Source organism: Pyrus communis, chromosome 2 (assembly GCF_963583255.1).
Source record: "Pyrus communis chromosome 2, drPyrComm1.1, whole genome shotgun sequence".
Lineage (NCBI taxonomy): Eukaryota > Viridiplantae > Streptophyta > Magnoliopsida > Rosales > Rosaceae > Pyrus > Pyrus communis.
The window spans coordinates 27,427,706-27,448,816 of NC_084804.1; the positions used below are offsets into that span (position 1 = coordinate 27,427,706).

Here is a 21,111-nt window from a genome sequence, read left to right on the forward strand (position 1 = left end):
TTGATCGTTATCAATTCATTCGATCTGCCAGTTGAAAATTAAAATAATATATAAGAAGTAAAAAGAAATGTTTGGATATCAGACTCCTCGATTAATTGCAAGTACATGAACAAGTATTATATTTCTTTCTTTTTGGGCGAAGTTGTTAATGATTTCGAGCACTTTTTTGTATTTGCAATCAGCCCAAAAATGCGAGATTGACAGGGTCACATTTCAATCATGTCCAAAACCCAGACCCGATTTCAATTAGTTTGACTCAGAGGAGAGAGATGGAGAGACAGAGAGTCTTGACATTTAAAGAGCAGGTTTCCCTTGTCTGGTTCCAAGAGCCGCAGAGCCCATATCTGGAAGCATCCCAATTCCCAACTCGTGTTTTCTCAGAGGTTTGTTTTCTGTACAAATTCATCTTTTATATCTTTTTAAAAAATTTAATTGTACATTTTTGGCTTTGGAAAACGCATGAATTGGAAACTACATTGTCCTCCCCGCATGGATTAATAGGATTATGATCATCTACATATACTTTGTATGTTGGTGTTATCCTAAACTGATAATGTTTTAGAGTGTAGGTTTTAGCGTTTAAGAATTTAGCTTGGAGGGGGAGGGGGAGGGGGAGGGGGAGGGGAGAATTCTAAATTATAACAATAATTCGGGGAAGGGTGGAGTTTCTAACTCAGAACTCATGGATGAAAACCCAACACCTTATCCACTAAGATATTGGACCACGTGCTATAACGTTCCAGACCAAACATTCTCTCATTACTGTTAATTAGTTGGATCTTCAAGGAACGAGTAGAGTACAAAAATGAAAGTTTGATTCGAGTGTCCCTCTAAATTGGGATAATAAAAAAAAGTCTGTTGCTTTGTTCATTCGGAACAAAATATTTTCTTTGTGCGCTTCAACTATAATGTCGAGTGGGTGTAGAGGGTCGATAGATAGATGGCCTTAGAGTTGGCTTATGTAGTTACAAAATTACGTTTGGGATTATTTGAGTTGGTAAGTGTTTTTGTTCTACTGTTTTTAGATTTCTTTATTTGAATAGTTTTATTATCTGTTTTTTCGGTTGCTCAATCTGTATTTGAGTTTCAATTTGAACTCCAAATTGTTCTGTACTGTTTCTTCATTGTTTATGCACAATTATTTCTTCAAAAAACCTCCATTTATTTACTATATTTGTATCAAATGATGGAAGAACCTAGCCGAGGATCAAAGATGTAGTACATAAACAAGGAAGCTAGATCAGAACGAATCAATTGATGTGACACAAAAGGAAGACAGAAGAAAAGTGCCAATGACTAAAAACAGTGAATATGCCCAGTTCAAGTGCACTATGGTTGGATTTGGTGAGGAAATGGCTGAGTTGAAGAACAAATTTGAACAAAAGCCGCTTGTCTTGAAGAAGCTTTACAGCACACCATTTGGAGCACTGATAAAGGCGTATCAAGAAGGGAAAATGACGGTAAGAAAGTCAAATTTGGATGTCAAAGAAGTTTGCAAATGGTATGACACAACAAAGAAAAAGTTCAAGTTTCAAAATGGATATAGTCATATCACTACTGAAGATGTGGTGCGGATTTATGGGACACCGAACAAAGGAACAGAAGCACCAAAAACAACAAATTCAAGAAAGGGAAAAACAGGCGTTTCTCGATTAACAGACAAGTTCTTCAGTGCAACGGCAAGACCCGACAAGAGGGATCTCTCTAATGCAATTGAACTTGCATTTGAAGATGATTTAGAGAGAGGGCAAGATGATGCAGCATGTTTAATAGTGTTGTACTTACTTATCACTTTATTGCTTGCAAATTCTGGAAACTACCTGCCATGGAGTTACGTCCAAGCTTGTGAGAGTGTGGAACAGATAAAGACATATAATTGGGCAAGAGAGATAAAAGAATACCTTCAAAACGGAATCCACAAAGCTCAAGTCAAAACTGAGGAGAAAGGGAAACAATCTGCAATAAGTGGATGCATCATGACTCTGCTGGTGAGAAAAGGAAAACGAAACTCAAACCCAATATTACATAAGATTATCAGTTAACTCTTTTTACAGAAGATAATCCTTTGAACTATTCGTGCAACACTTATTTCCTACTTCATGGTGTTTATCATTGGATTGTTTTTACATGCGCATCTTGGTATGGTTCTCTATTAATAGCACTTCGTATTGAAGCCGATACTCATGGTTTAGACACATGTTTAAATGATGAAAGGCCTTGTTTAATTGTTTTCACTTAAGACTTATTTACGTGTTTCTGCATTTATCAGATATTTCCATGACTAATCCATTACCCCAATTTTTACAGTATTGGTTGTGCGAGCGAGGAAATATGATCAAACCGATTGAAGGGAGGGAGAAAAGTGAACCCACTGCAGTGAGATGGGACCTCCACATACTCCATAAACACTTACAAAGATAAAAAAATATTCAAATCAAGGTACAAAATCTAAAATGATTCTGCAACTTTCCTTATTATTCAATTACGAAATTTAATAGTTGATTGTTTATCTATTTCTGCATAGATGGACAATGCAATAGAGGAGGAAGATTCAAACCTCGTTCAAGAAAAAACTGATAAGAGTGACTTTGTGAATCCTCCAACTAATTCAAATACTCAAAAAAGAAAGCTAGAAAAGCCCTGTCTTTCCCCTTTTGGATTCCATCAAGAGCCAATGACCCCATATTTGGGAGCATTCCAATTCCCAGCTTTGATGACATTGAATCCCTGCTCGTATTCTCAGAGGTTTGTTTCTAAATTTTATTTTTGCTTTATCAAATGCATGAATTGTATACTACAATATCCTGTCCACATGGGAAGATAACAGAAGTAGAATCGTCTAGCTTATTGTTCTTTGACAAATGATAGGATATTAACAAAATAGCTTTATACATTGTCAGCCCATCCGTATGGGTTGAACCATACACCTCCTCCAACAAAGTGGAAACAAAAGAAGTACTGGTCATGTGCAAATAGGATCATGATCATCTACTTGTAATTTGTTTGTTGGTTTTGTCCTAAAACAGTTATGTTTTAGAGTGTAGGGTTTAGCATTTAAGAATTTAGTTTGCCACCTTAATCAACTCTAATGTAAAGTGTCATTTGAGCTGGGCTTATTTCAGTGGGTAAGTGGGCGTAGAGCTTGGTTGGATGGCAATTGAGTTGGCCTATGTAGTCCAAAGTTTCAGATATTAAGTGTAGAGACATTTTCGTTGTAGCAACTGTATTTAGGTCATAATTCCTATCTCATGAGTTTTGTCATCTGTAGACGTGTAAGTGTTCAATGCCGGATTAAAAAGCTTTGGATATCACTTTATGCTTGAAGTGGTTTCGTTTGTTCACCATTCTTTTAAGAGATGATGAGCTTTGTACATACCTGTTTAAATTAATAATCTGATTCTAGAGTTAGCATATTTCTGAAACCATGTTTGATGATCCGACCCAAACTCGACCCGTTTATATTAACGGGTAATATGACCTGATCCACGATAAGTTAAAAAAAATATATTTAAATCAATAAATAATCAAATGAAAAACATAATACTAAATTAGTATCTACATATACCACATTGTCACATAAACATTACTTCATAACATAAAAACACTTTTGTCTTTCAAGTATTATATACCCAAAATAAGAGCCTAATGAAAAAACATTACATTACTACAAAATAACAAATATTCAAGGATACGCAAAATGCAGTTTTTTTTCAAGATTGTGGAGCCTTTCTTAAAAGTCAAAACCTTGCCAATGAGACTCAAAGCTTGCACATTGTTTTTTTTTTTTTTTTTTTTTTTTTAATTTTTTTATTATACACTAAAACCCTTTAATTTTCATCGATCAACAAGGGAAATGGTATTGGAACTTTGGCTTAATCTATTGTATTCAAGAAATCTATTGTCGTTTAAGTTTACGCTTTATTCTTCTCACTGAATTTCATTTTTTAAATTTTCTTTGTTGCTACATGAACTTTTAGCGAACGCAGAAAGATGAACAATTCAGATCGTTGATAACATTTTCAGATTTTTATGATTAGTGAAAATATTGTTTGGAACGCCACATCAAAGATCGACTCCATATTTCAGTTAACTATAAACATCAGAACGTGATATTAAATATTTGAACCTTTCATTTTTCTGTATATGCTAAAAGATCATATTTCCAAAAAAGAAAATCTGAAAAATGAAATCCGATGACAAGAATAGAGTGTAAACGACAATCGATGATTAAATGGGTTCTCCAACCTCTTTTGATTAGTTTGGATAGCCATGACATACTGCTAGGTGTCACTCATGGTTTGTGAGAGTCCTAAAGGTGTATAATCACTAAAGGGAGAATTGAAAAGTAAGTTTCAATTCACAATCGATTTGAAGAGTTATAATCACTCATTGCCTCGCTAAAAGAAACCTAATGGATCGTACACCGTGTAAGGTAGAGATTGAAGAAACCATGGAGATGACTAAGGATAATTAAATGGTTTAATTATTTATGGCTATGATTAATTAATATGTTAATTAATCAAACGAATAAGTTTGTTTTAGACCTCGTGTTAGTTTTGGGCCTCAAGGCCCAATAGGCTTCAAATGTCAAGACCAATAACCCAAGTTGTATGACAACTTGAAAACGCAAAGGGCATGAAAGCCCAATGAACCCACATGGCTAGCCATAGAGTGAGGGAGAATTGAAAACACAAAAAATCTATCTTCTCTTAGGAGGCCGGCCACCATAGGAAGAATGGACTAGCATCCATTTCTTCCTAGATCACTCATCTCTTCCTCAATACTCTCCTTGGTGTGGAAACTTAGAGGTTCCCTTTCTTAGGAACTTGGAGAATCCATTCCTTCATCCATACATCTGTATCCAAGAAGTCATGAAAAGAAGTAAAGTTCCTCCATCCACATCCATGGAGCCAAGGAGCAAGGAGATTAAGGAAATAATGTCTTCATATGGGTTAATATCCTTTGCTAAGCAAAGAGGTGCTTCAAAGGTATAAAAGTTTCTCAACTTTTTTCTTTTAGATTTGAGTTGAGTTTTGGTTCACCATGATAGGAGCATATTTATGCAACTTTGTTATCTTATTTCTTTGCATTTGCTTAGTTAATTTCCATTTATTTTGGTAATTTAAGTTATTTTCGTATTATTGGAGGTCCAGTTGGTAAAGATGACAATAAATAGTTAAATGGAGCAATTTGGAGTAGTTTTGTAGATACCATATGGGCTGAACATTTTTGGTGTTTAAATGGTGCTAGACATGTGCTAAAATTTGGAAAAATTAAAGTTGAGGCTTGGAAGGCAAGGAATTACACAAGAAAAAGGAATCCTAATTGGAGAGGAACATTATCCTATCCTATCCTATCTTATCAAATCTTATCTTATCTTATCTCTAGCTGCAAGGAGAAATCCTAATCACATTCCAACACTTTCTACCTAATTTTTAAAGCCCTAAAATAACTCAAAAATGCCAAATTCCTCCTTAGATTCAGCCATTCCCCCTATATATATGAAATTCCTGCAGCGATTTAGGGTGTACCATGTCTACCATTCATCCATTGAAGTAGTTGGAATTTTCAGAGTTTTTTCTATCTTTGTTTTAAGTTTCGATGTTTATTTTAGATTGCTTTTCAATTATGATGAACATGTGTAACTAAGTTTCTTTTTAACTAGAGATAAATTCGAAGCCATGATCATATGTTTTATATAAATTGATTACATCCATTTATTGTTTCATAAAATATGAATGTGATTTACTTATCTGCTTTATAAAGAACTTACTTTTGTATGTTTATTAAGGATGCACACTTAGTTTGCTTCATTTTCCCAGTAGCAATCAAATTCCAGATCTTCATCTTTTGAACCTTGTCAAAGAGAATTGTAATGTGTCATTTCTGTAGTATTGGTGTCCAAAACTACTAAGGAGAAGTGGTTGTAATGAAATAATGGGAAGAAAATCATTGATACTTTTCCACGTTGGTCCATCAATTGCTTATAGAGCATTTCCTTATTTTGCATAGTTGCTTCAATTCTTTGTTCATTGTACTGGTTTAATAAAAATCAATTTTAGTAAAGAATGGTTCATGAAACTAATATCTTGTTTGATATGCATGATATTCTTCTGATGAACCTCTACTTTTCGGAGGAGCTTTTCAACTTCATTGTTCAGCATTTTGTTCGTTTAGCCGAGTATCAAGCATTCTCTGTATGATGCATCCATTGCATGTGCCATCATCTCCCTGAAGGTTGTATACATTTTCTCAACAATGCTTCTAGCTTTCTTGAACTCATCGAATAACTCTTCACTTATAACTATATCCATGCCAATGATGTGTCTTTGGACAGTGGCATCGAGCTTGATCATTTCCTCACCAAATAGTTTGTCAAATTCTATTTAGGCTTCATTGATGCTGATATTCTCTTGTTCATCAGTTTGCTACGCGTTCTTGTTCACATAAGGATCATTTCCTCGATTGTTATTGATGACATTCTAATTAAGCCCAGTTATGTTTTTCATGTTTTGTCCTTCATTTTCAGAATGAACCTCAGCAATCTCAACATCAGTTTTCTTGCATTTCTTTGCTATCTTTTTATGCCTTTTTCCTTTGAGGATTGTTCTTCTCGTTGAGCAGAAGGAACTTCAGAACTAGCCTGCACATAATAACATTACATATTTTGCTAATTTTCACAAAATGTCCAACATTTTTTCTGGAAATTGAGCACACTGTTTATGAAATATGCACACTATTTATGAAATTAACCAATACTGTTTATGAAATAGACACTATTTATGAAATTAACCAACACTCTTTATGAAATAGACATACTATTTATGAAATTAAGTAACAGAGTTTATGAAATAGACACTATATTTATGGAACTACAACCTAATTACTCAAACTATTTATGAAACAGAAACATAATAAGCCACGGTTTTTTTATAGAAGAGAACAAGAGACACATTGAATGAACCATTTTTTTTTTTTTGTAGAATTAGTTAAATATTTATAGATGTTATTGGTCATATAAGATAGTTTTTTTGCTTGGAGATTGTTTTGTACCTCTTGTGGTATGTCTTCTTTGTTCGATTCATCTTCGTTGTTTGATTCATCCTCTTGAGTATCAGGTTGCTTTCTTTTATTCGCCTTTTTTTTTTTGTCGTTTTTTTGTAGGTTCTTCATGTGGTTGATCAAAAGGAATGACATTCTTAATCTGCAAACAGTCACATTAGATAGGTGTCATTTTATATGATAAGTCATTATTTTTGTGTTGGAAAACCATTTCAAAGTGAAATATATTGATTATTGGTGATTACCTTGATTTTTTCCACTGGGATATCCTTGATTGTTTAGTGGATAATGCTTATGTCTCATCTTGTGATTGCCGGAATCATGTTTTCTTGTTCATCTATTATCTCCACTAGATTTGTGTGAAGACATCCAGTACTATATGAATTAAGGAAGTGATGTTAGTTGTGCAAAATTTATAAGAAACAATTCATGTTATTTTATTAACTATTTTGGTTAGTTACCAAAACAAGGACGATGCATCCACTTGTGGTCGGTTCTTCTCATTCCTCCCTTTTTTTTTATTTGCTTTGTTAAGCATCTTGAATAGATAGTCCCTTACTCCTTTGGTCTAATTGTACTTGTTTATCTGCTGCAAATTCTTACAAATTTTCAAGAAACTCCAGGTGATGTAGGTTTCGGAGTTTGTAAACAGTAGTGATTGAATGAGGTGTGCACATAAGTGAAGCAATCTTGTGCGACCTCAGGTGTTTCGTCTTCAAGTGCATTCTCGTATGCCTTTGCAAGATGCCTTCTTGACAATCTTGACATCTGTGAAGTACTTTTTGATGAGGCAGTCATCATCACCGAATTTGGTTGATTTGTCAGTATTCGTCATATCGATTCATTCATTGTTCAATCCAAAAATTTGGACAACATCATCGCTGGAAATCCCTGTGATTTATGATGCTCAAATTAGAACTTTTTGTTTGTTGGGTTGTAGCAGTTAATGATTTTGATCAAGTCTATGTCAGACTTTTGCTTCCTTTCTGACATAATCAAAGTCCCATCCATGTACGTCTTCAGTAGACTCCAAAATGGCATCTTTGCTAGTTCATCACATACATCTTGACGTTGTTGTAATATAAGGTTGTAAACTTTCATTGTATCTGCAAACCCAGCCATGTTGCATCTGTACTGGAGGTATTCCTTCTTCTGTTTAGTGTTTTTTTTTTCCCTTAGTTTTACCCTTCTTTGCAGGTTTTTTCATTGTTTTTATCTACAACAATGAAAATTGTTAGGATACTATTTATTGAACTATAACAAAAAATTGCATGTTATTTATGAAACTACGCTAAATAGACTCACTCTATTTTATGTAATGTACCAAAATAAACCCCATTGGAAAAAAGCTACACATCAGTGGCAAAAACTAACCAAAAGATGATGTAACCCAAACCCTTTTTCGTTAACGCTCCCTTAATATAACTCAACACAAATTATAATATAATTCGTGTGAATATGTATTGTATTAAATGAATCTGGATCCTTCGTGAATTGTGTCCATTCATTATACATCGTGTGATTAGTTTTCACTTGGTATTGTTTGTTTTCAATTTTAAACAAAAAATTTAAAATGATTTATGATCGCATGATGTATGATGAATGGATATGATTCACGAATCTCCAGGATCCTCACAAAGAGGATCCAAAGAGGATCCTTATTCATATTGAATACATGTAAATATTTAATTAAATCTTTACATACATATAGGTATATCAATTAAAAACATATAAATGTCACTCAGTAGTACGAGTCTGGTGGTATTGCTCTTCACATGTAAATGAGAGGTTTTAGGTTCGAATTTTGTGGACGGCGAATTTAATACCAAATGAGGTAATCCATTGTGTGGTTTAACCGAACTCCCGTCTTTCCTTACTGTAAAATATATCATTATACTCAAAAAAAAAAAAATACGTGTAAATATTTGAATTGGATTTCTAAATATAGTTGTGGCATTTTACTGGCAAGAAAGAAAAACAATAAAAATGTGTGAAGGGTGTTGTAATGTAATATGTGAATGGCCCACATGAATAGTTTGTTACTATTCATCCAGAGAAAAATCAGTTGGGTTATCATTTTATATGAAGAAAGTTTGTAAAGCAAATAGTGTTGCTACATCAATCTTTTGCCTAGAAAATGAGAGCATACGGAGGAAGAAAAAAAAGGGAGAAAGAAAAGAAGAGAGAGGAGAAGAAGAAGAGAAAGAAGAGAGATACAGAATAAAATACCAATGAGCTGGGTTAGAGAGAAGAAAGAAAATAGTGAGAGTTATCTTTGTACTCTTTTTACCACCTGCGCAAAAAGGGTTAAAAACACACAAAATACTTGCAAGAGAAGCAAAGTTATTGTAGTATAATTGGCTCAAGTAAGGTCATTCTCTACAAGGATTAATTTAAATAGATTGACGTGAAATCAATTCCCAACTAATTAATTAGAACAAAGTTTTGTAGAATGGTGATTTAATGACCTAAATTAAGAAAGACAAATTTAATTAAAAATGTTAACTAAAATCTGCAATTTTAAAGAAGGGAAAAAGAAACAATTTTTAGAATTCAAAGTAAGAAAGTACTAGGGTTCCGTCCGTCACCCTAACAATCCTATGTAGTTCTTCTAATTACTTATGAATTACACATGCATATTTTGAAGGTTAGGTTTTCCTAGAGTATATCCTACTTGGAACCTCCAACATAGAACGTATCTCTAACATGCAACCCGTCCATGGTGTCCAGATCGAATGTGAACATGCAAGACTCATTAGGTTTTGTGAAAACCCTTTGAACAACCATATAACCCTTAAGACGTGTCGTCCATCCTAAGAAGTTACACATATTAACCACAAGAAGCCTTAGTCAATTTTAGGGACAGCCCTCCGCCAAAATTGCGTCAAATTACTTTTCTAAATATCCTAATGGTCGCGAATCACTAAGACAATTAGGTAGGTTTAACTGGTGATTAACAACTCAAAACTTGCATGCATAAATTCATAAGCAAATTAAAAAGAGACTATATATTCTTGCTAAGGATCATGGCCTCATCCTAGCAAAATGAATTAGTTACGCATATTCATAATAAAAATCACAAAATCTTTATTGAAATAGAAAAAGAATGAAAACACCTTGAAAGTATAAATCTTGAAATCTCTAAGCTTTGCCCCAAATCTTCTCTCAAAAAATTGTATGCGTTATAGAGAAACCCTAGGTTTGCCAAAATGCTTATTTATACTAATCCAATTAAAATTCTCCTAGTAAAAGGTCTTTGAATAAGACTAAGAAACTAAATAAATTGAAACAAAATAGGAAACATAATCCTAAATTGACTTGGTAAATTCGCCCAAAATCCTTTACAGCCACATTTTGGACCCATATCAGCTCCAAAACTGGACCAAAATAGCTAAATTTGAAGCTTGGACTATTCTAAACACTTCTCTAGAAGGCCACGAACTCATCTGAAATCATCTTGAGCTTCAAAAACTGCATTAAAGCCCAAAAACGTCATTTTTCAGCAACGCGCACTGTTATTTTATTTAATTGACAGAAAATAACCACTTAATAGAAATTGCTGAAATTTTGACACAAACACGCCAAGAGACACACAAACGTCCTCCAATTTGAATCACTCCAAATTTGTCCGTTGAGTACGTTTTTCTCTATAAGAAGTCGAATGTCCTATGTTGAAAATATGAAGCAAAATATCAAAATTCTATCAAAATAATTACCAAAATATACTAAGGATAGGGTAAAATATATAATATGAAATCGACGCATCATTTCACATAATGAAATAAAGTACTACTACTACCCCGAGGACGTATACACACTTGCTGAACCTCATAAATATTGTGTCTTATTTACTTTATGTTCCACTGCACACATACCGTCGATTTTATAACATGTTATCAGCATGAGAAGCTCTCGTGTCGATGGAAAGCACAACGCTATAAATCCGGTGAAGCATTACCTACATCTTACCTTTGTCGGTTGGAATCTCACAGATAAGAAAATCTTTTCATTTCATCTTCATATCTCTGTATGACTAATTTTCTTAAAGTAAATATACATTTGGTTATATAACTACTATCATTATTATTGACAGAAAATTTGACAGTCATGTAAACAGCCTCTGAACTCCAACTTGCGGATCTTGGATTGAGATACTCCCGTCTTGAAAGTTGTTTGTCTGCCCAATACCTTTAACACATCAAATTTTCAGAAAATTCCAACGGTACGATCATTGCAGATGTCTGGAATACCAAACCAGTTTCCAATTTCCGCAGAAAACTAGACAACCATCTTATGAGTACCAAAACTCCATTTTTGGTAGTTTAGATCGAAATTTTTCTTCAAGAAAGTTGTTTAGTATACTCTTATCCATATCATACTAAACTTTTAGCCAAATCTAATTGTTTGAACTTCTCATGAGTTGCATGCACTACTCTCGACTCCAAGACTTATGGGAATCGTTTCGATTTTTTTGAAACTCATTGGAGGAGGAACACCAATTGGGACTTATTGTTACTATTACTCCCTGGATAACTAAAAGGACTTAAAACTGTGAAATGAAAATAAAATAAAAAGGATGAAAAGAAAGTGGCAGACAAAGAAAAAGAAAAAGAAAAAGATGGGACTTAATCATTGCCTTTTCTATTTTGGCATATTTATGTGTATGATGCTGGTTTAAAGCCCTTTCACTAGTTCTATTTATTTAAAGCAATTTATTTTTAGCGGGTAGAGTTATTACCCTTTGCTTTAAGCTTTGATATTTATGTGAATGGTGTTGAATCAAAGCCCTTGTCACAAGCTTTATTTACTTAGCAATTTATTTACCATGGCTGGACTTACTGCCTATTGCTCTAATTTATTTAGTGTACTACATTTTATGATGAGTATATAAAAGGACCCGAAGTTTCTTGATCAGATTAGAACATGAAGTTTATTGATCCTCATCATATAAAATGATTGGACCTGATGTTTCACCATTTAAAAAAAAAAGAAAAAAAGATTAGACCTAAAGTTCCTCGATCAAATCAAAACCTGAAGTGTTTTAATCAACTGAGAGAGCAGTAGTTCCTCAATTAAATTAAACTGACAGCCATAAGTGCCTTAATCCACAAACTATTAAATGAGGCCCAAAAGTTCCTTGATTCATGTAAATGTGGACCACAAGTTCCTTAAATCCATGTACAAATTAAGTATGGGTATAAATTCCAAAAATATGAACCTAAAGGTTCTAATGATGTCAATTTTGAGAATAAATTTCGAGTACATATGAATAATGTTTTGACCTGAAGTTAAAAATATGAATAATGTTAAAAACTTGAAGTTCTAACATTTTGTGTAGACATATGTTATATGTGGTATGAGTTGATTATCACAATTTCTGTCATACTTGAATTTCTTCCTCTTGGGAATAAGAAATGGTGAACATAGAAAAACGCGATTCTGCGACCATCGACATCTTACACAAGAGATACCTGTAATGCTTGAGAACTCATGTGGAAGCATAGGATATTAGAAAATATCTATACTTAAAGGCTTATTGCATCATATTCATGGAACCAGAAGTTTCCACAGGTTCCCATATATGACAAGCTAAAGTAGAAGCTTTCTGACATGTATAAAATCAAATGGGAGAATTTTTTTAGTTTTTATTTTTTATTTTTATACATACACTTAAGTTACAACTACAAAAACAAACAAATGGGGAGGGCTTTCACAAAGGTTGCTCATGTGAAGCCTCAACAATTGGTAGTACCCCAGAAGGAGTAGGCACTGGAGATTGATCATGTGACGCCCTAACACTTGGCAAAACACTAGAAGGGGAAGGCACCAGTTGCATTCGAAATCTAGCCATGAATCTCTAATGATCCCTTTGAATCCTACTTTCAGATTCCAGCAGCTGGTCGAGCTTTCTTTTCATGCCCGTCGAGTAAATATTTACAAGTTTGTGCAACTCTTTATTTTCGTGCTTGAGCTCTCTAATTTCTTGTATAAGACTTGCCACATCAACCATTAATGTTTCGACTTGGCGAGTTTGAGCAAGTAAATGTTGGCCTATGATGGATATAGAACCCGCACATTGAACACTAAAAGCCAAAGAGTCTTGAACAACCAATTCATCAAATCTCTTTGAAAGTATTCTATTATCTCTGGGAGTGAAAAGGTTCCTAGCTACTTCTGTAGCCATTATATCATCCCTCATCATAGAGTCTCCAACTGTAAGAAGGCTATTAGAAGATAAAAAGAATGGGCACCATATATTATCTTGACGCGGCTCGTGTGCATCTCCGTCGAGACTCAAATATAAACAAATGTTAGATGGGTAAGCCATTTTCAGAAATGATGAAAGAAAACGGCTGGATAGAGTGAAATCTCAAAAATACAACAAAGACAATTTTCACAGGCAGGCAATCTTCAAAACATGCATTTTGGATACAATTGATACCTCTATAAAAGGAGAGGCAACACAACCACTTGTTCAAAAAATCAAGACATTGCTATTTGAATTTCAAAAGCTGAATTTTCCTGAATAAAGTTTGTCAACATTTCTTAGACGCAATCTCAGCTTTCCAGATATCAAGGACGACTCTGTCAGAATATCTTCGGCAAAGTTAAAACGCATAAAGTTCACTATTCCAACTACACCACTGTTGCCGACAATCGTGGGTGACAAAGCACACCTCCAAAATGCCTAGCTCATCTTCCTTGCCGAGAATGCATTTGCAACCAAACCTTTCAACATATTTAGTCTTCCTTCTCTCTGAAAATACTTCTTCAACCAAGTCCCTCAAAATGCCAAAGTTATTTTCTCAGCAAGAAATATTTTTGATCGAGAAGCTTTACATCAGCATCAAATCCTTCTACTGTCTTTCTTCAAGAGCAAAACTATCTCATATCATCAGGTCAAGAGCAAGAGCATCTCATATCATGCCTTTTCCTTTGCCCTTACTTACCTAGTATTGCTCTCGAGTAGTCATCTTCAACTGTTGATAGGTCTCAGATTTCCTTAGCAAATACCTCATAACATTTGATATGATGTTGGCTCTTTACACTGAAGCTGCCAAACATGGATGAGTTGTTGAGAAACAATGTTTTGATGGACCATCCAAGGGCAAAGATTGCGCACCTTTACTGGGCAAGAAACTGAAGCAGAATGATCAACGACGAGCCCATAGAAGTCTAAAGGGAGAAAATTGGTGGCTGATTGAGTGAATGGAAGATGAAAAGTTCAATGATGGGAATCCTACTCATAGCCCCAACAAACACTACCAGTTTATATAATTCACATAATGTACAAAAAGGTATTGAAAATTACTAATTAATTACAAGTTACAGAGATGCCGTGCGGATTGAAGTCTTAGTCAGACTATCCATAGACATGGCACTACTGAACTATTGCATGCCCGAAGCACGACAGTCGCCATAGATTCAAGTTCCAAAAGGGATAATCCATGAACACGACAATCTTAATATATCTCATGCTTGAAGCATGATCGATGTGTAGGTTCCAATGACTCAACTCCCCAGAAGTGGAGATTAAAAAAAATCCAAGCTCTATATCGCTCTAGAGGAGGTTATGATCCAAATTCTCAAACAATTCATATAATAAGAGATGACTATCCTAGAAGAGACAATGTAAAACCCTTGAAGAGGCAAGGATATCGAAAGTAATGAAACACTTATAAATATGCATGCGCATGCACATGAGAATTATGGGATCAAGAATTGATGGTTACCAATGATAATTTTGGGTTTTACAGAAGCTACTAAATTCATCAATGAGCTGTGTAGATATTGATCCGCGTTCTTTTGTTTGTTGACAAAAAGAAAAATTATTGGCCAAAATGGAGAAAGGCAATTCCATTACAATTTATTAATAACGTGGAAAAATGGACCTATAGTACAAATCACCAAATGATGTTGAACTCAGAAGGTTACATATAAGCATTTGTAATACAGTGAAATACACTCACACGATATGACATAAGGTTTCCAATTGAATCCTGAAATTGTAATTCACTCTTGGAAACATGATTTCTCATTGTGAATCTTGTTCATTTAGTGGAGAATTATACATGCCCGAAGCATATATCCACAAATAAATCCCTCAAGTATACATGGAAACAAGTTGCTCTGTATAAATTCCAAAAGAGAATGTGTCATGAAGTGTAGAAAATCCTTGAATGATTTAAATTGCTTGAAGAAAGCCCTGGAAAGATGAAGCATAAATTATGTACTCAATATCAATATATGGTATAAATTGCCTTAATGAGTACTATCATTATAATATTGTTGCAACATACTAAATCTCTTGCAAGAATTGATATTAAATTGGGACTCTTGAAGAGTCTATAAAGATTATAAAGTGTTGAAAGGAATATTGTCTCGACCTGCAGATCGAACAATATGCCAACACAAATCTTATCCAAAATGTTTATGTTATTAAAAGACCATATGGATTGAAGATTATAAGTTGAATATTCAAATGGTTAACCAATATTTAGACACTAAGAAAGATCATTCATCCTTGTAAGGGAAATGAAGAATTGATATTTGGTCCAGAAGTACGATATCTTAATGAGATATGTGCCTTATTGTATTTAGTACAATACACTAAATCAAATGTTATACTTCTTGTGGTGCATAATGCCAACAAATGGGTATTGCAATGAAAAAAAGATTTATTGATATCTCCATGAAATTATAGACATGTGCTTGTTTTATTCCAAAAAACTCACTAATAGCCATGGTCTTATTGGGCAAGCAAAAATTTGAATATCTTTCTAACCTACATACAAATCGCTCTCATAAATGATTTTGTATTTACATATGGAAATAAATTGATCGTACAACGATCAAGGAAGCAACATTCATTGCCACATCTTCATATCTCTCAGAAATACAAGAGTTTGGTTAAAACATGTGGCAACTAAAATTTGGAGCACATGCGAACCACCTTCAGAAGCAAACACTCCAACTACCAAGAATGGTATCAAATTACATCAACATAGTAGTTAGTTAGATTAAAGAATTCGATATCAGGGGGAGATACTCATCAAGGGGAGCATCCAAAACAGATCAAAGTTTTAACGAGGCAATCGAAATTGACATATGGCCATCCAAGGAGAAGTGTTGTAATGTGATATGTGGATGGCCCACATGAATAGTTTGTTACTATTCATCCAAAGAAAAATCAAATGAGTTATCATTTTATATGAAGAAAGTTTGTAAAGCAAATAGTGTTGCTACAATAATTTTTTGCCTATAAAATGAGAGCATACAGAGGAAGATACAGAGGAAGAAAAAAAAAAAGGAGAAAGAAAAAAAAAAAGAGGAGAAGAAGAAGAGAAAGAAGAAAGATACAGAATAAAATACCAGTGAGTTGGGCTAGAGAGAATAAATAAAATAGTGAGAGTTATCTTTGTATTCCTATTATTTCACATAATGAAAGAAAATACTACTTCTGCCTCGAGAACGTAATAACACTTGCCAAACCTCATAAACATTATGTTTTATTTACTTTATGTTTCACTAGACACGTACCGTCGATTTACATCAAAGGATCACTAATAATCAAACAAGGAAAAAAAAATGGAAAATGATTCTACCTAATAGCATGAGAGAGAAGCAAAGTTTGCAGAACAGTTCTATTTTGGCTGTATTGATAAACCTTCCTCTTCTTTCCCCAATTGAAACAAACCAACCAAACCCTTTCAATTTCAAACCCCTTCCTCTCTCTCTCTACAAAGAAAGAAGAGATGGAAGAAGAGGGCATTGGGTTGGTTCTGGGAAGAGCCACGGAGCTGAGATTGAAGATCAGTAACTGCATCCACAAAGGAAATCACTCACAACCCAAAAGAGAAAATGGAGTCCACGCCGACGGCAAAGCAGCAGACGAAGTAGAAGAAGAAAAAGAAGAAGAGGAAGTAGAAGAGGAAGAGGCACATAAGCTTTTCAACATCTGCGACGCCCTCGAATCCCTTGAGAACCAGCTTTCTTCCTTACAGGTTTTGTTTTGATAAACCCAATTTCTTTGATTTAGCTTTGCTGTAGGGAGGGAAAAACGAGTACGAAAAACCCTAATTTTGCTGCACGAGATTGTCATTTGCAATTGGGTAGCTTAAAGTTTGAAACTTTACATTTTTCATGTGTGTGATTATTGTAGTGTGCTGTGTTTAATGCTTGAGTTTAGGGTTTATTTTCTTTCCATATAGGTTTATACATAAACTATTTCTGAATACTAAAATTGCTTTTGTTTCTGTTTTGTTAAGAAAACAATTACATTAAAAAGAGGGATTTGTTGGGAGGTGGTGTTTCATATACAGAATGTTCGAAAGATGTGGCTCACTGGTAGGATATCGATATTCCAACAGTTCTATAGGAAATTTATTATTGCTCATACAATCATAATCACTAATGAGGTACGGAGTTGAGGATGAGGAGGGTTCCCTCATTCTGGTACCGTAAGGCATGCTTGTCGTTGGTTATGGCAGTGCTCAGCCTATTCTTTGGTGATGCAGGGCTTACTGGGGCTTAGCCGTTTGTCTGTACTTGCCCACATCATTTGTTACCTTCCCTTTACCCTATTTGCGCCTTCGATTTAAATCTTTTTCTTTTTTGAAAATTCTTATCAGTGAATTAATTATGTGGTTGAGTTTGTGTACCCATCAATGAGAACTTAAGTTATATGCTAATTACATTTATTTTCATAATGATGTTTGGAAATTTAAAATTAGGAAATACCATCACCTCCTATATCAGGTGTGGACCGGATATAAAATTTTAAAACCACTGAGTTTCGTACATGCATGGGTTTTAAGTTTGTGAAACATAAGAATGAGCAAGCACTACGTAGTCAGTTATGCCTTTGTTGGAAAGTTTCCCGCACAGACATCTACTTGTAATTTACATATGGGTTTTCTTTTGCTGCATTAGTTTGTCAAATGCAATTAGGTGCTTAAATTTGGAAACTTTACATTTTCATGTATATGTGTATGTATGTGCTTATTCGAGCATCTTCGTCAAATGTGGTGGTTTATGCTTCACTTGGGTTTAAGTTCTTTCATAAACTATGGCACTATTTATTAGGATCTTTAATAGTCTTCCTTCTGTTTCTGAATGCCAAAATTTCAGCTTTTTCTGTTTGTTTAAGAAAAATTACATAAAAAAAGGAATTAGTTTTAATATGTTAGTTACTTTCATCTTTCATGTTAATGTTTGGAAATTGGAAATCATGGAAGCACCACCACCTTTTATAACAGGTCCGATAGGATGAAAGTCTCAGATCATTGAGACTGCATTTGTTACACAGGATTGGCTTGGATAGGACAATTCACTAGATTCAAGGCATATTGAAGAAATGTTGTCCAAATTGAACTAGAAGAGGGAGTAGTCATGAGGGAAAATTATCCCCTTTAATCCCCAAAACAATGGTAGGATTTGAAGAGATAACTTTCCTTCATGACTATTCATCTTCTACCTTCTACGTGAACAATATTTGGCAGTTGTCATCCATTTCTTCATTCTGCGTTGAAAATAGTGAGTTATTGTATCCATACCAATCCTATGTAACAAACGCAACCCGAGTGTTGCACATGATTTAAGTTTGTTATACTGCACAAGATTGAGGAATATCCAGTCAGTTATGCCTTTGTAGGAAAGTTGCATGCACAGGTAATTCACATATGACCTCTGCCTTCCTGAATTCTATCTCCTTCAAGTGTTAAACCTATTGGTGGCAAAGTGAAAGAGTAGAAGCAATCGGATAATGGAAGGTGAAACGGTCAATATGTTTATTGATACTCATTAAAACACAGAGATGCTTAGGGGGCCTTATATAGGCATGTAAAACATTAAGATAGCTAAGCCTAATAAGCAGATCGTAGTATTCATTCCTGAGAAGATCAATCATCATGGCTCTAGATAATTTTACATAGCACTAATAGAGAGAAGCCCAATGGTTCAAGGAACCAATGATTTCAAAATTAATTTTTTTTACAGAACCCAAGACCTTGTTGAAAGGGTAAGGCGTTATAGTTGGCTAGAAGGGCTAGACTTGTAATTCAGTAAGCCTCCATGCAAATGAACTAGATTCTTGTCATTTTCGACCTCACGTCAAAGTCCAGAGGGTTCCCATTTAACCATGGAGGAAGACGTTGGATTTGTGCTGGCAGAGAATCATCTGAATTAGTACACAATAATGCTATTCGTACCACAATTTTATACCACATTTCTTTACCATCTTAGGTTGCAGATGAGTTGGACAACCACATCATCTAAATTACTTAGCATTTAATCAAAATGTTAATCAATAATTAATAAAAAGATTGTTGATTAAATGATGATTCTGGTATAGGAGGAGTCTCCATCTTCCACCTAAGATTATTTTAGTGTTTTAACTAATAAAAAGATTGAAATTAAATGATGTAGCTTGTTCAACTCATCTGCCACCTAAGATGGTAAAGAAATGTGGTATAAAATTGTGGTAAGAATAGCATTACTCTCGAGAATTATACTGTTATACATATTGTAAACCGGTTTTATGCAGATAAATGAAGTCCCTTGGTTCTTTTACTCATTCTAGATGTCAAATTGTCAATTGAAATCTTTTGTCCACACTAGTGAGTGAGTTTCACCCATGAGCTAGTTTAATTTTCAACCATACTGATGCATTACGCAAGGATTGGCTTGACATAAATTATTCTCAGTGTATTCAACCCATCTGTTGGTAAGCACTTCTGACCGAAAAATTCTTCTAGACGTCCAAGTGTTGATTAGTGATTGGTTGACCTTTCCAGGGAAACCATACTTGCTGGTTCGTTCATCATAGTGTTGATTTATAATAAGAGCTGTATTATAGCCAGAATGAACCTGTCTATCTCTTGCCAAAGTGGCACCTTGGATTCACCTATTTGAATGTTTGAAATATATGAAGAACATTTTAATGTTTTGTGTAAAATGATTTATAATATAGGTTTTGAAATTTGTTTTGTTTTATCATCAGGCATTACAACAGCAGCAAACGTATGAAAGGGAAGTTGCCCTTTCTGAGATTGAAAGCAGCCGCAAGATGCTAGTCGACAAGCTTAAAGAGTACAAAGGGGAGGATTTAGAAGTGTTACGTGAGGCTTCTGCTTTTGCAGGTGAAACAGTAGAACACAACAATGATCTTTTGCTTCCACCATATCCAAGCCGCTCTCCGCACACTCTTTCTCTACAAAATGGCTATTTACCACCCACACACAAGTTGATACGAAATGGGATAATCACCGGTGATCCTACAAATGAAGCGAAGAAGAATTCGAGCGAGATAGACAAGTTGCAGAACGGATCCAAAAAAAGGTTGGGATTTTTCCTAAGCACAGCAGCCAAGACTCTGCTTACTCTTGTTGGTGTGGCATCTGTATTACGCCTGTCTGGTTTTGGGCCTAAATTTGTGAGAAGTAATGTCACTTTCAAAATATCAGGCCTTTCTCAGCAACCACCAACTGAAGAAAAGAGATCAACCATTGAGTGCCCCCCTGGGAGAGTCCTTGTGGTGGAAGATGGGAAGGCTCGATGTGTTGTGAAAGAGAGAGTTGAAGTTCCCTTCTCTTCTGTTGTTGCAAGACCAGATGTAAACTTTGGGTGCGGTTAAATGTTTCGTCCCTCCATGTTTTTGTATATCTTGTTTCGTTGCGTATGCTGTAATGGAGATCTGATCTCTAATGATCCAAGGCGGTCCTAATCTTTCATGAGTAGTGATTCTTAAGCATAGGAGTAGTTCAGGATTTTTGGAGGATGCTTGGTTCCGCCCGAACTTTTTTTTAAATGTACAGTGGAAAATCTCCCATTTAAGATCCGATGATTGCAGTGCCAAGTTTATAGTCTGACCGTTGAATTAGATAATGGTGGAGTAATGTAACCCAGCTTTGATTTTGCTCACTGAAATTTGTTCTGGGTTCATCCATTGTCTGTGTGATGTTTCATATGGGGCTGTGATTGGTTACCTTGTGCGAGCTTAAACCTCTGAGGTTTTTCTTACGAACTGCAGATGTTCCTTTACTAGCATTA

At 34.7% G+C, this 21,111-nt stretch overlaps 1 protein-coding gene across 1 annotated transcript; it reads left to right on the plus strand.

Annotated features, from left to right (window-relative positions):
- The first annotated feature begins 16,715 nt into the window (after positions 1-16,715).
- On the plus strand, positions 16,716-20,903 carry LOC137726129 (plastid division protein PDV2-like). The gene is made up of 2 exons (XM_068465004.1): positions 16,716-17,066; positions 20,063-20,903. The coding sequence occupies exons 1-2, from the start codon at positions 16,818-16,820 to the stop codon at positions 20,693-20,695; spliced, it is 882 nt and encodes a 293-aa protein (XP_068321105.1). The 5' UTR covers positions 16,716-16,817; the 3' UTR covers positions 20,696-20,903.
- Positions 20,904-21,111: the final 208 nt, after the last annotated feature.

What these genes read in the sequence shown, in the direction of transcription:
- LOC137726129 (XM_068465004.1), top strand. Translation starts at nt 16,818, where the DNA reads ATGGAAGAAGAGGGCATTGGGTTGGTTCTGGGAAGAGCCACGGAGCTG. An exon ending in ACCAGCTTTCTTCCTTACAG is followed by an intron (nt 17,067 to 20,062) that starts GTTTTGTTTTGA and finishes TTTTATCATCAG; the next exon opens with GCATTACAACAGCAGCAAAC.